This window comes from Microtus oregoni, unplaced genomic scaffold (assembly GCF_018167655.1).
Source record: "Microtus oregoni isolate MIOR12 unplaced genomic scaffold, Mior012 000017F_ref0000208, whole genome shotgun sequence".
Taxonomy (NCBI): Eukaryota; Metazoa; Chordata; class Mammalia; order Rodentia; family Cricetidae; genus Microtus; species Microtus oregoni.
Window position 1 is genome coordinate 892064 of NW_024543076.1, and position 12660 is coordinate 904723.

General features: G+C 40.8%; 1 protein-coding gene across 1 annotated transcript in view; it reads left to right on the forward strand.

Annotated features, from left to right (window-relative positions):
- The window catches only part of Erp44 (endoplasmic reticulum protein 44), an 81606-nt gene extending 77394 nt beyond the window's left edge, over positions 1–4212 (forward strand). The window contains exons 11-12 of the mRNA XM_041667733.1: positions 484–586; positions 2858–4212. Coding sequence (XP_041523667.1) covers positions 484–586; positions 2858–2959 — 205 coding nt within the window. The 3' untranslated portion in view covers positions 2960–4212. The remainder of the gene's footprint in view (positions 1–483; positions 587–2857) is intronic.
- Positions 4213–12660: the final 8448 nt, after the last annotated feature.

Consider the following 12660-nt stretch of genomic DNA (forward strand, 5'->3'; position numbering starts at 1 on the left):
ACACACACACACCAAATAATTATCTAAAGGATGATAAACACATCTGGGATATAGCATATTCATAGCATCACCTTTGTTAATGGTAGGTATAGAAAATTTCTATGAAACAAGTACAATGATTAGAACATAGGGGACGAGGAGGTAATTCAGCAGTTGAGAGCCCTGGCTGCTCCTGCAGAGGACCCAGTTGGTTTTCAGCACCTACCTGATGGCTTCCAACCATCTATAGGGTATCTGACACCTCTTCTAGCCTCTGCAGACATGAGGCACTAATGTCGGTACATACATGTAGGCACTCACACATATACATAAAATAAAAACTAAAAAATTAGAACCCCAAACTAGTATCTAGCTGACTGTAATAGTTGTGGTAGAATTGGTGGATAGAGTCAAATATTTCTTTACAGCACTGTGAAGCTGATAAACTAGAAGTCAGCCGGTTTGGAAAGTTGAAGCTAAATAATTATTTGCCTTTGTTTTTAGAATTCCTGGAAAACTGAAGCAGTTTGTAATTGACCTGCATTCTGGAAAACTGCACAGAGAATTCCATCATGGACCTGACCCAACTGACACAGCCCCAGGAGAGGTAGGATTTATGTGTTTGCCAGTGGGGAATCTTTTCTGAGGTAGCCCAGAGGGGCCTGAGCTGGAGTTTCAGCTCCTGTTACCTCTATAGAAATCCTGAACTGACTATAACATTTCAAGTTACGCTTCTTTGAAGTTACTTTTTAAAATGTTGGCCTCTAGAAAAGTTGTAGAGTGTTGTCTCTAATTTCTCCATCATGTGAACTTGGGTAGTCTATGATTTCTGGGGCACAGTGTTAAATACTGTTAGCTTCAAATAGAAGTAAGAAGTGCTTGGGAGCAATGAGCAAACAAGTCAATGGGTTCCAGTGCTTGTTCCTGCTTGCTTTTGTGAGTAGACATGGACCCTTATGTAAGAAAGTAATGGTTGGTTATCCATCCTAAGAAGTATTGATAATATTCAAAATTTAGTACTCAGTGCAGCTTTCCCATTTGATATTTGAATGCTTAATAACTATTCATCTGCATTTTATAATAGCTTTTATTCACATAATTCTTAATTGAAATGTTACTATATTGACTGGTGAATAGGTAGACAAACTGTCAGAATGGATGAATGCAGGGATTTTAAAGCCTGAGGATTTTATTATTTCTACTTTGTAACCTTTATTACAAGTAATTTCTATGTCCCTCCTTTGAAAGAATCGTAAATGTGCATGTTGATGTGTTATTGTTTATATTGAGTCTATGACATGAAGCTGAGAGAGATGATGTACATTAAACCCCCTGTTTTATATGCCAGGACTTATGTCTGCTACTTGTCCAAAGAACTTGTGTTTATCAAAGAAAAAGAAAAACTAAATTTTTCCTTATCTTATATGGGAGTCAGATTAGGTCCAAAGTCAAGAATTCTCTTGGGAAACTGATAATATGCTTCATTTGAGAAATGAAAACAAATTTTTCCTTGGTCACTAAGCTACTATTAAAGGGGGAAATTCTGCTGGTGACAGTTATCCGAAGGTCATTATTTTCTTAAGCCCACAAAGTTTGCTTGTTACTCTATGCCAGTGTTCTCAACCTTCCTAATGCTACAGCCCCTTAATATAGTTCCCTTATGTTGTGTCGTGATGACCTCAACCATAAAGTTATTTCATTGTTACTTCACAATTGTAATTTTGCTACTGTTATGAATGATAATGTAAATATCTTATATGTAGAATGGTCTTAGGTGACCCCTGTGAAAGAGTCATTCGACCCCCTAAGAGGTTGTGACCCACAGGTTGAGCATGACTGCTCTATATGCCCAAGAAAAACATCTAGTTTATTGTATTATCCTGATTTATTTCACTTTCTCCCTTAAACAATGTTTTATTTACCTATGTATTTTATTTATATTTTTGTGCTAAAACCAACTGGGTACAAGATACTGTATGTGTTTATAGTAATATAGTTCCACTTGAGTATGTATTTCAGCAGATACTTCTGAGGAGGTGGAACCTGGCAAAGTCAAATAGGTGGAGGCATCTCCCACCTTCTGTTCTCATGGTACATGCTAATCTGTCACAGAATGTCCCCTGTAGGGACTGTCCCGTGGTGCAGCTGCGCTCGCTCCTGGGATGCTCGCAGAGTGGAAGTGACGTGTAGACTGTGCTGCTTTTCTTCACTGTGTGTGGAGTCACTTGATGTTTCACTGGGTTTTGTCTGCTTTTGGCACATAAGTATTACAGAGGTCCATTATAGTATTGAGTCTTTTTCCTCAGCTCAACCAAGTTTTACTGATTTCTGGCATCGAGATAGTTGATTAAATAGCAGCTTTAATTATTTATTTATTTTGGTTTTTCAAGACAGGGTTTCTCTGAGCTTTGGTTCCTGTCCTGGAACTAGCTCTTGTAGACCAAGCTGGCCTCGAACTCACAGAGATCCGCCTGTCTCTGCCTCCCGAGTGCTGGGATTAAAGGCGTGTGACACCCGCCTGGCTTGTAGCAGCTTTATTAGCAGAGTAGGGATTTGTATCAAGGCAATCCCTCTTAGCAGTCATGTGTAGAAGAGAAAGGTTAGGGCCGAACTGGTTGTGCTCCCTCTATGGGGTTCTCTAGGAAGCACCGGGTATTGGTATTTTGTCAGTGACCCTGTGGCAGCCATGCCCTGAACAGAGTAGGGGCATTTATGTGAGGAAACAGGATCACAAACTTACCTCTTGACTTTGGCATACACTTTTTGTCTTATTTATTAATAACCAAGTAATTATAAGGCCACTGCCAGTCATGTAATAGTAAAGTATGATAACTCCATAAAACATTTTGGTATGAAGATTCTTTTCTTTCTTTTGTAGCAAGACCAGGATGTTGCAAGCAGTCCTCCAGAGAGCTCCTTCCAGAAGCTGGCGCCCAGCGAGTATAGGTATACTTTATTGAGGGATCGAGATGAGCTGTAAAACTCAAGACCACTGCAGGCCTTTCGACAGCAGCATTGGCTTATGTGGTGAAAATAGTAAACCTATATTTTCATAATTCTATGTGTATTTTTATTTTGAATAAACTGAAAGAAGTTTTGGGTTTTTAATTTTTTTCCTCCCCCTGACTCAAATGCATTGTCATTTAATACAGCCTCTTTTTTAAAAATCTGCTAGGGTTTAAAAAATAAAATAAAAACTAGAGGCCTATCTCCACTTTAAATCTGTCCTGTACAGTTTTTATAATGTAAGCGGAAGGTGGCATTGCCAGAAGCATACCAGTAACTCACACGAGCACTGCAGAGGCCAGGGACTCGGCCTGCTTCCTGTGTGCTGTATGATTTCCTTTCTGCTCTTCTTCTCACATGATCAGGTCTACTGGTGTTTTCTTATCGCAGTTCTGAAAGCTAGGGGGATATATACTCTAGAGACCAAGGAGGGGAATAAATTAACATTTTCACACTGTGTACTGTGTTGTACTGATTGGCCGGGCATTGCTTATGAAAATTCCATAGTGGTTCTTCTTGGATTCCTAACGTGTAACTTAAACATACTCTGAAGAGGAGGAGAGCCATAAGCCAGAGCAGTTGGCAGAAATGGTCCTTATGAATTAAGAAAGAAGAAATGGAAGTATTATTAAATTTCTATGTGTTTGTCTGAGAAATCGGCATATGGCTGGCATTTAAAACTTTGAACGAATTAACCCTGAATTTGAGAAAGTAGAGACACCAGCGGAGCAGGTTACTACTGTTGAACTAGCAACTTTTAAGGCTCTTTCTGTCTAGAAATTTCTATTTTCAAAGAGAAACTGTATTTCAATTATTGTAAGCCTCCTTCTGTCTTTTGTAGTTTTGTTATAGTTATGTAGATCAAAGTGATGCGGAACACAATGCTTTAAATTCTTCTCCCATTTTCAACCATTGTGAATTGTTAGAGGGCCTCCCCTCTAGCTTTCCTGATTCCCACTCAATGAGACCTCAGTGCTGCCAGGGATAAAAGCAGTTCTGTCGGGAATCCCAGTGCCAGAGGTCCGACAGGCTCAAAATTGGCTTTCCTCGGGGCCTGGGTGTGGTGCTATAGACCAAGGGTCATTCGTCCTTGGGATATCAGTCAGTCCCAGTTTGGGGAGATCATTATTTTTAAGCTCTAAAGGTTGACATGTGCCATTATATGTAGTATGTGATATATGTAACGTCTTTCAAACCTTTTAAAATAAAATGAATATTTATAATGGATATTTAATAACTGTTATTTTTAAAAATCAGTTTCCAGTTCTTAATTATGCATGATTTTGTCCATAGTTTCTGTAGTTTTATTCAGAATAATAAATATTAATGAGGTTGTAAGGGGCATGTCTAGAATATTTTGCCAGATTGTGACTGGAAAACTAGAACAGAGCTTTCTAGAAGCTAGCCTTTATTCTGTCACCTTATTGCTGTTGGTCAGTGTCTTGAAGATGACCATAGTTGTTTTCAGTGATGAGACAATGAACACTCACAGGTATACTGCAAGGCTTCCATACTAGCTCAAAACAACACAGGAACAACCAGCTGTCACAAATTGGGATCCTGTAATTGGCTTTGAAAAATAATAAAAGATATCACTCAAATATTGGACTGCAGACAGCTAGCTGAGAATAGTTATTAGAAAAAAGACCATAAAGAACACATCTTCAGTGTGGCCTAAAATGATGGGGAGGGCTGTTTAAAGTGGAAGACTCGGTGTGTTGTATAGCATTCATACATATCAGAACTTGCGCTCTAACCTTGCCACTGCCGTTTTCTTTTTTTTTTAATGATAAAAATTTTATTTTATTTTATTTTAAATTTATTTATTTATTAAGGATTTCTGCCTCCTCCCCGCCACTGCCTCCCATTTCCCTCCCCCTCCCCCGATCAAGTCCCCCTCCCTCATCTGTTCGAAGAGCAATCAGGGTTCCCTGACTTGTGGGAAGTCCAAGGACCGCCCACATCCATCCAGGTTTAGTAAGGTGAGCATCCAAACTGCCTACTCTGGATGGTGAAGCCATTAAGGACAGTGGCTCTGCACATTGTGTCTGCGGCTATCAGTTTGGATACTTAAGTAGTCGCCTATAAATGTTTATTGAAACGATAAGAAACAAAGTGGCCTTGAGTAATTTTGATACCATGGAAAGTGTTCGGCACTCAACAGGACTTAATGGCGGTTTATAAAAAGTTCTTTACAAGTTCAGGTGCATTCCATGAAGAGAATTTAGGGTAATAAAATGGTTTAAAACATAACTATTGAGAATGTTTTTAGCCAGGTAGTAGTGGTGCACACCTATCCCAGCACTCAGGAGACAAAGGCAGAGAGATCTCTGAGTTAGAGGCCCATCTGGTCTACAGAGCGAATTCCAGGACAGCCAGGGGCTATCAAAAAAATAAAGACTTTTTCTTAGAGTAAACACGGGTGAGAGCAGTCTAGATATTTGAAGGGTTGGCATTGTCTGTCTGGATCCCAGGGGTTGAATTAGGGTTCGAAGAATTCACAGAGGAGCAGTTATCAGTTGGCAGTGACTCAAAGTAAGCTTTTAGGTGCTGTAACGTTTTACTTGAGTTTATCAGACCATATGAATTATCACTGTAGCAAGCAATTTCAGATTAGACATAGGAAATGGAGGGAATGTGCCTGGCATAGAAGCACTGAGTTCCAAACATTTATGCTGGGGTTTTAAAAGCTGACTACCTGAAAAGAGGTAGGATCTGTCACGGCTGTGATAGTGGGAGACAGCATGATGTTCTAGGAACGAGTACTCGGGGGAGGCTAACTCCTTGGAGGCTGGCTAACATGAGCACATGGCTCAGGACACCATACTGCAGGTCCTGGGGATCCTTATTGGAAAATGGATACCACAGAAGCAGGTCTGAGACTTTACCATTCCGCCTGAACAGTGTCAGTGCTGCAGAAGTGGCCTCAATGCACTCAGTCTGTACTGAGCCTCAGACTTTCAGCTGAGCTAGAAAGAATGCCAGACTGCACTAGAGACTGGTTGAATAAGATCCGGAAGCCAGACTTTCTGCTCCTCTGCCAGGATGATGAAACAGGACATTCACTGTCCTCTGGCCTCCGTGTCCATGTGCATGCTGTACACACACAGGTATGACAGGCATGTAAATGAATGTGTAAGGTAGAGAATGATCATGTCAAGTGTCTTGTGGGGAACTTACTGATGAAGTCAGTTTGTCAGCGGTCGTGTACAAAAAGAAGGCAAACTGGCGTGATAAAAGCTACCAAGGGGCATGCGATAGAGAACAGTGTTTGAAATGGGAAGGCTCAGAATGAGCTCAAGAGAAAGTGTTAATGTTGCCCAAAACCTTTGAAGAAAAAAATGCATTAAGGCAAAAAGAACGGGTAATGGATTGATAATCAGGAATACCATAACAGCTCAGTTTTTGTCTTCAACAGATACAGTGTGCTTGACCAAAAGTAAAATGACATAAAACTTAAATGTGCGCACACACACAAACAAACAAGAAACTTGCTACCTTAAATTATTATACCTTAAGGCTTTTGGCCTATACCCTGTATCACCCAGCATCTCTATTAGCAACTGTTGGGACAGTCTAAGAAACCAGGATACACATTTAACTGGGCACAGTACTCCAGTTTGCAGAATGATTGTAGTTCGTGGCATTAGGCTGTTGTACTGGGTAAAGTCGTATGAACAAAGTGAAATGCCAGTTGTCTATTGGGGAAGATTTATGTAGTTCTCAGAGCTGGTGAGAGCTGAGGAGAAGCTACTCCAGGACCACTCACTGCTGGCCGTAATGATTTATGTATTCATTAAAATAGTTTGTAGGACCTCTGCTTAGCAACTTTTTTTGCTGTGTGAGAAATTTTGTATGTATTTCCAAATAATAAAACTATATTTGTAAAATACTTCTATATTTGAGACTTTTTACTATTTCATAAATACTGTGTTACGGATGTTTTACTTGGCATCTAAATGACCAGAGCTGGAAAAGATGACTTCTCCAGGTGCCATGTTACTTTCCAGTTCATGTCATTGTGTTTGATTTGATTCGGAATGGGAACTTGTGAGTTCCAGTGCAGTTAACGCAACCCCAGCTTCAGCTGATGTGTCCAGGTATTCTCAAGAACACTGGAAAAGGTAGAACTGGCCTTAGACAAGAGAGGACCCTGGGAAAGTGCTGTTTCAAACTGTGTCTCTGACATCTCACCATCCCCCACATAGGCACACCCTTGTCTAGTAAACCCACATAGTCAGTGTGTATGTCAAGTGTCATCTCGTCCTGGTTAGTCTGTGGACACAAGTTAAAGTCTAGGAAGAGGAACTTCAATTGAGAAAATGCCTCTGTCAGACTGGTCTGTAGGCAAGCCTGTGGAGCACCTGTGGAGCTTTCTTGATTCATGATTGGTTTGGGAGGGCCCAGCCCACTGTGGGTAGAACCTCCCTTGGACAGGTAGGTGGTTCCTGGGTTGTATAAGAAAGCCAGTAAGCGCCACTTCTTCATTGATTCTGATTCAGTTCCTGTCTCGGTTTCTGCCTCAGGTTCCATTCATAATAGACTACAAACTATAAGCTAAAATACATGAACTCTTTCCTCCCCCAGTTGGTTTTGGTCATGGTATATTGTCACAGCAATAGAACGCAATCTATACACATCTATATCCTTGTGGTCTTCCGTGTATCCTCAGTTATGCAGTTGGGAGTACGTGTGTTCCCCTTATTTCCATGTGCATACAGGTGATAAGGAAAGGAGGAGAGCCATCTTTCTGTTCCAGCCTCTTGTTACTTAGAAGAACTCAGCAGGTCTCTGATGGGAAACAGAAAAGCTAAAGTACAGAGCAGGCAAGCAAGCAAAGACGTCAAGGACAAGAAAGTGTCCCTCTAGTTGGAATGGATTCTGATAGCAGATCTCTATCTCCATTATCTGATTTAGTCAATTACAATTATCCCACAAATGAATCTGTCACCTTCAGTCCTACCTGTTAAGTCACCTACAAGCTCCAGAGACTGCCAAAAAAATAGAAGTTCACAGTGCCCACCCAGCTAGAGATATGTAACTGTCAGAATGATTGCTGTCTTGGCAACACAATGTTGGGTACTGGAAATTTTCTCCTACCTCCACATTTTCTATAAGATCTGACCCCAGTTTAGTCAACCACTTTTAGGCAATGATTTAGTTGACAAAACTGCTGTGGTAAGCCATAAGTTTACCAGTCAGTAAGCATAAACTACCAACTCTAGGCTAAAGATTCAGTATTTAATAAACTGCCCCCTTCTGATATGAAGCTAAAAGTTGAATGAAGAGAAAATAGTAAAATGGTGGCTATAATTGCATATAAGTGCTATGATCTGAGCCACAGGGGGGGAAAAAAAACCCAGCTACCTTAGACTAGGCACAGAAAGACCACACTTCTACCCATATGAGGGTCCTCTTCTTCAGGAAAACTGGTATTATCACACTGTTGTTACTGTTCCATACTGTAATGCTAAGTTTTGCCAGGTATTTACTGACCCTTTTCCCCAAAGCCATCCATTTGTATCAAAGATGACCCCGTAGGCCTTATGTGATGGGCCCCGAGGATTTAATGACAGCTGCAACAGGAAGTTTACGTCTACTCTTGTGCCCTGTGGTGAACTTCCTTAGATAAGAATAAACTCATTTTGGAAGATGATTGGTGCTTTTCCTCGCCCTATTCATACCCAGGAAGGAGAGCCAAACAGGGCATTGCTGGTGACACAGGAAGGGTGGGGGTGAGCATCATAATGAGCCTGACTTGTGATTTAAGACAGACCACATCAGAAATTTTATACACCAAAGGAAAATTATTCCCTGGTCATTTGATACTGAACAGGAGCATACATAACAATTTTCCAGGATGAGATACAAATGAAGATCTAACTAAAACTACTCTATTCCTAACCATACATCATACATTTTCATATTTGGGTATCATTCTGGAGGACAAACGACTATCAGGCATCTGTCAGTCACAACCCCTTTTCTCCACAACTGTCTTTTAAAATCATTTTCTGAATTGTTGGTGGTTTCCCAGTGAAACTGAGAAAGTAACTAGGATATACCTTAAAAATAGATCTTCTACTAAATCGGAAGGCAAAGAGTAGATGGATTTGTAGATGCAGATGATCTACTCAAACCGAGATAAGACAAATGGCAAAATGGAAATGATAATAAAAATTCCCCAACATGAGCAAACTGACCTCCATAACAAAAGCTCCAAACTTCTCAAGGCCAGGCATGTGGGTGCAGGTCTAATCACAGTATTGGAAGGCAGAGGAGCGCATCTGGTCTACGCAGCATTTTCTAGCTAGACTACTCCTTAGGTATGCACCCGAAGGACCATGACGTGTATGTACTTCAGAGAAGCGGACTGTGTAGTGTATGTACATCAGAGACATTTGCTTCTCCATGTTGGTTCCTGCTTTGTTCACTGTGGCAAGGAAATGGAATCAGCTTAGATAAGCATCAGCACATGAATGGGTAATTAAAATGGGGCTCATATGAATGGTGGGATTTTATTCAGCTGTAAAGAAAAATGAAATTCTGTATTTTGCAGGAAAACAGGATTTTTTTTTTTATTAAGTGAGGTAACCCAGGTTTGGAAGGACAAACATGTTCTCTCACATGAAGATCTTAGCTCCTAATTTTTATATATGTATATTTATGAGAATGAGTGTGGGTAGATGCCAGGAAACTGGGAAGGGGCCCATGAGCGAGGTGGGTAAAAAAGCCTTAAGGGAGAGGTGTGCAAAAGGGTAATACTAGGAGTGAAAGTTTTATACTGGGATGCAGGCAGGGACATGGGAGACAGGAGGGAATGCCATAATGAAACCTGCTACTCTGCATACTAAAATAAAAAATTTTAAGTATGCATAACATGTTACCACCATTTGTCTAGAGGAGAGAGTACGTCCACTTACCCTTAAAAATTCAATTATTTACGGAGAAACTCTGTCTCAAAAATCCAAAAAAAAATTCGATTATTTTCTCATCTCTTCATTTTAGTGTCACCCAATATTGCTTTTGCTATTCTTATAGGTACACAATACTTTTATATTAATACACATGGTTTTTATTGCTGTGAAGAGACACCAGAACCACGACAATTCTTATAAAGGAAAACATTTCATTGGGGCTGGCTCACAGTTCAGAGGTTCAGTCTATGACTCTCGTGGCAGGAAGAATGGTGTGAGTGTGAGCAAATGTGGTGCTGGAGGGGTAGCTGAGAGTTCTACATGCGAATCACAGGACAGAAATGAGAGAGAGAGAGAGAGAGAGAGAGAGAGAGAGAGAGAGAGCCACCCTCATCCCTGTGAGTCTATGGTGGTTATTTTCAATCAAACCACCACACTGGAGAAAATTATAGTAAATGCTGTAACTGTAGTCACTTATAGTTAGTCTTAACCAACCACCATTCTGGGCATAACATACACATCATTTTAACAATTAAGGTCACTCTGTGTCATAGGCAAGGAGGTATCAAAGGAATGGTCTGTAAAAATGTCTTGAGCTGTTGACCCCAACCCTACCCAGGGTTATCTTTTGTGAATAAGACTCACCGAGACAGCCGGGCGATGGTGGCGCACGCCTTTAATCCCAGCACTTGGAGACAGAGGCAGGCGGATCTCTGTGAGTTCGAGACCAGCCTGGTCTACAGAGCTAGTTCCAGGACAGGCTCCAAAGCCACAGAGAAACCCTGTCTCGAAAAACCAAAAAAAAAAAAAAAAAAAAAAAAAAAAAGACTCACCGAGACAAGGGAACTATAGTGTCACTATCAAGTTCTATCAAGAGAGGCTGTTTGGTGGGTTTAGTGTATGAACTTTAGCATCAGAAACCTGGATTCAGCTCCTGTCGAAGTGTGTCCCTCTTAGCTTCAGCCTTGCTGTTGCCTAATTCCATTCTCTGCTTGCCCAACAAATCCTTTACTCTCTCCTTCAGCTACTTCCTATTTCAATACTAGTCTCTATTGTAAATGTCTTAGGCCCTGTGATGATTAATACTGCCAAGCTGATAAGATCTAGAATCACCAGACATCAAAACAAGCCTCTGACCATGTCTGCAAGGGAGTTTCTAAATTAGGTTAATCTGGGCTGTACCAGTTCATGGTTTGGGGTCCCGGAGTACATGGAGGATGCTAAGTGCCAGCACTCATGACTTTCCCAGCTCCAAATGCAATGCCAATAGCTGCTGCCTCAAACTCCTGGGACTGGGGCAAAATAAACCTTCTTTTTCCTTAAGTGCTTTTGTTATTTGTCTCAGCAACAAGAAAAGTAACTAATGTAGACCCCTACTAATCCTACAATCCAACTGTAAAACAGTAGATTGAAAAAAAAAATTTCATGGCACTTTTGCTGTGATGGAGATCCGGGATCTTTCTTCCTGATCAGGACTTTTAATCTGACAGAGAAATGTCTTCATCTCCAAATTCAGGACTCTTCCTGGCATTCCAGTGCTTGATGCATTTCCCAGATTACTTCTCTTGACTCTTGTTTCCCTCTTAATGGCAAAAGTGAGCAACACACAAAGATCAGCTATGTCCTAGCTTTCGCATGTTTGTTACACACCTCCAAAGTTAAGACTCAGATGCCATGGCTGCATTTCATGTGTTCATATTTTTTTTTTTTTTTTGGTTTTTCGAGACAGGGTTTCTCTGTGGCTTTGGAGCCTGTTCTGGAACTAGCTCTGTAGACCAGGCTGGTCTCGAACTCACAGAGATCCGCCTGCCTCTGCCTCCCGAGTGCTGGGATTAAAGGCGTGCGCCACCATCGCCCGGCTATATGACTGTATTTCATGCTAAAAGAAAAAAAAATCAAAGATGCAAATGTATGGTCACATCCCAAATGAATCTTCCAGTCTAATCAGAGAGGTCCTATTACCTCTAAGGAGAAAATTTCAACTTTGAAGAATTCAACTCTGAAAAAACCCACAGGTGAAAGTGGAAAAATGGGAGCTAGTGAACAGCATCTGTCAGAAAACATGAGCACGGCAAACTAGCCTGGGAGGTCCTGGGCACCAAAAGGTAAGTTCCATGGCTTTTCTTCATGGGTTTCCAGTAAGTGTTTATGGAAGGAGTAATCATCACAAGGTAAGCATTCGGTGTTAAACAGGGATCTCACAAATGAGAGGTAAGAAAGGAAGGCAACTACACTAAATACACCAAAAGCGCCGGCCACTATAAGGAACATTTCTGGCAAGAAGGGGACCCTTTCACAGTGGTCACCTGAAACTATCAGAAAATACAGATATTTACATTATGATTCATAACAAGTAGCAAAATTAGTTATGACATAGCAATGAAAATTATTTTATCTCAGAGGTCCCATTAGGAAGGCTGAGAAGCACTGATCTAGAGTAAACAAAGAATTACTGTATTTTAGATATCTATTGCCACTCTCCTGCATCCCGTCACCAGCTGCATTGTTAATACATCTGTTCAATTCCGTGTTCTTGTTATTAACTCCTTGACTGTTCCCATGTCATTTTACATTCATGGATTCCCATTCACTTGAAACTGAAAGCCCCTCTTCCATCAGGCATATTCTTCCTTACCTACTGCTCAAACACAGCTCTGCAAAGCCTTCCTGTTTGTTTCCAGTTATTCCTTCACCGAGAACTCTAATATTTTGTCCATCTTCTTCCTGGTACTTAGCATGTGTTGGTGTGACATACCCA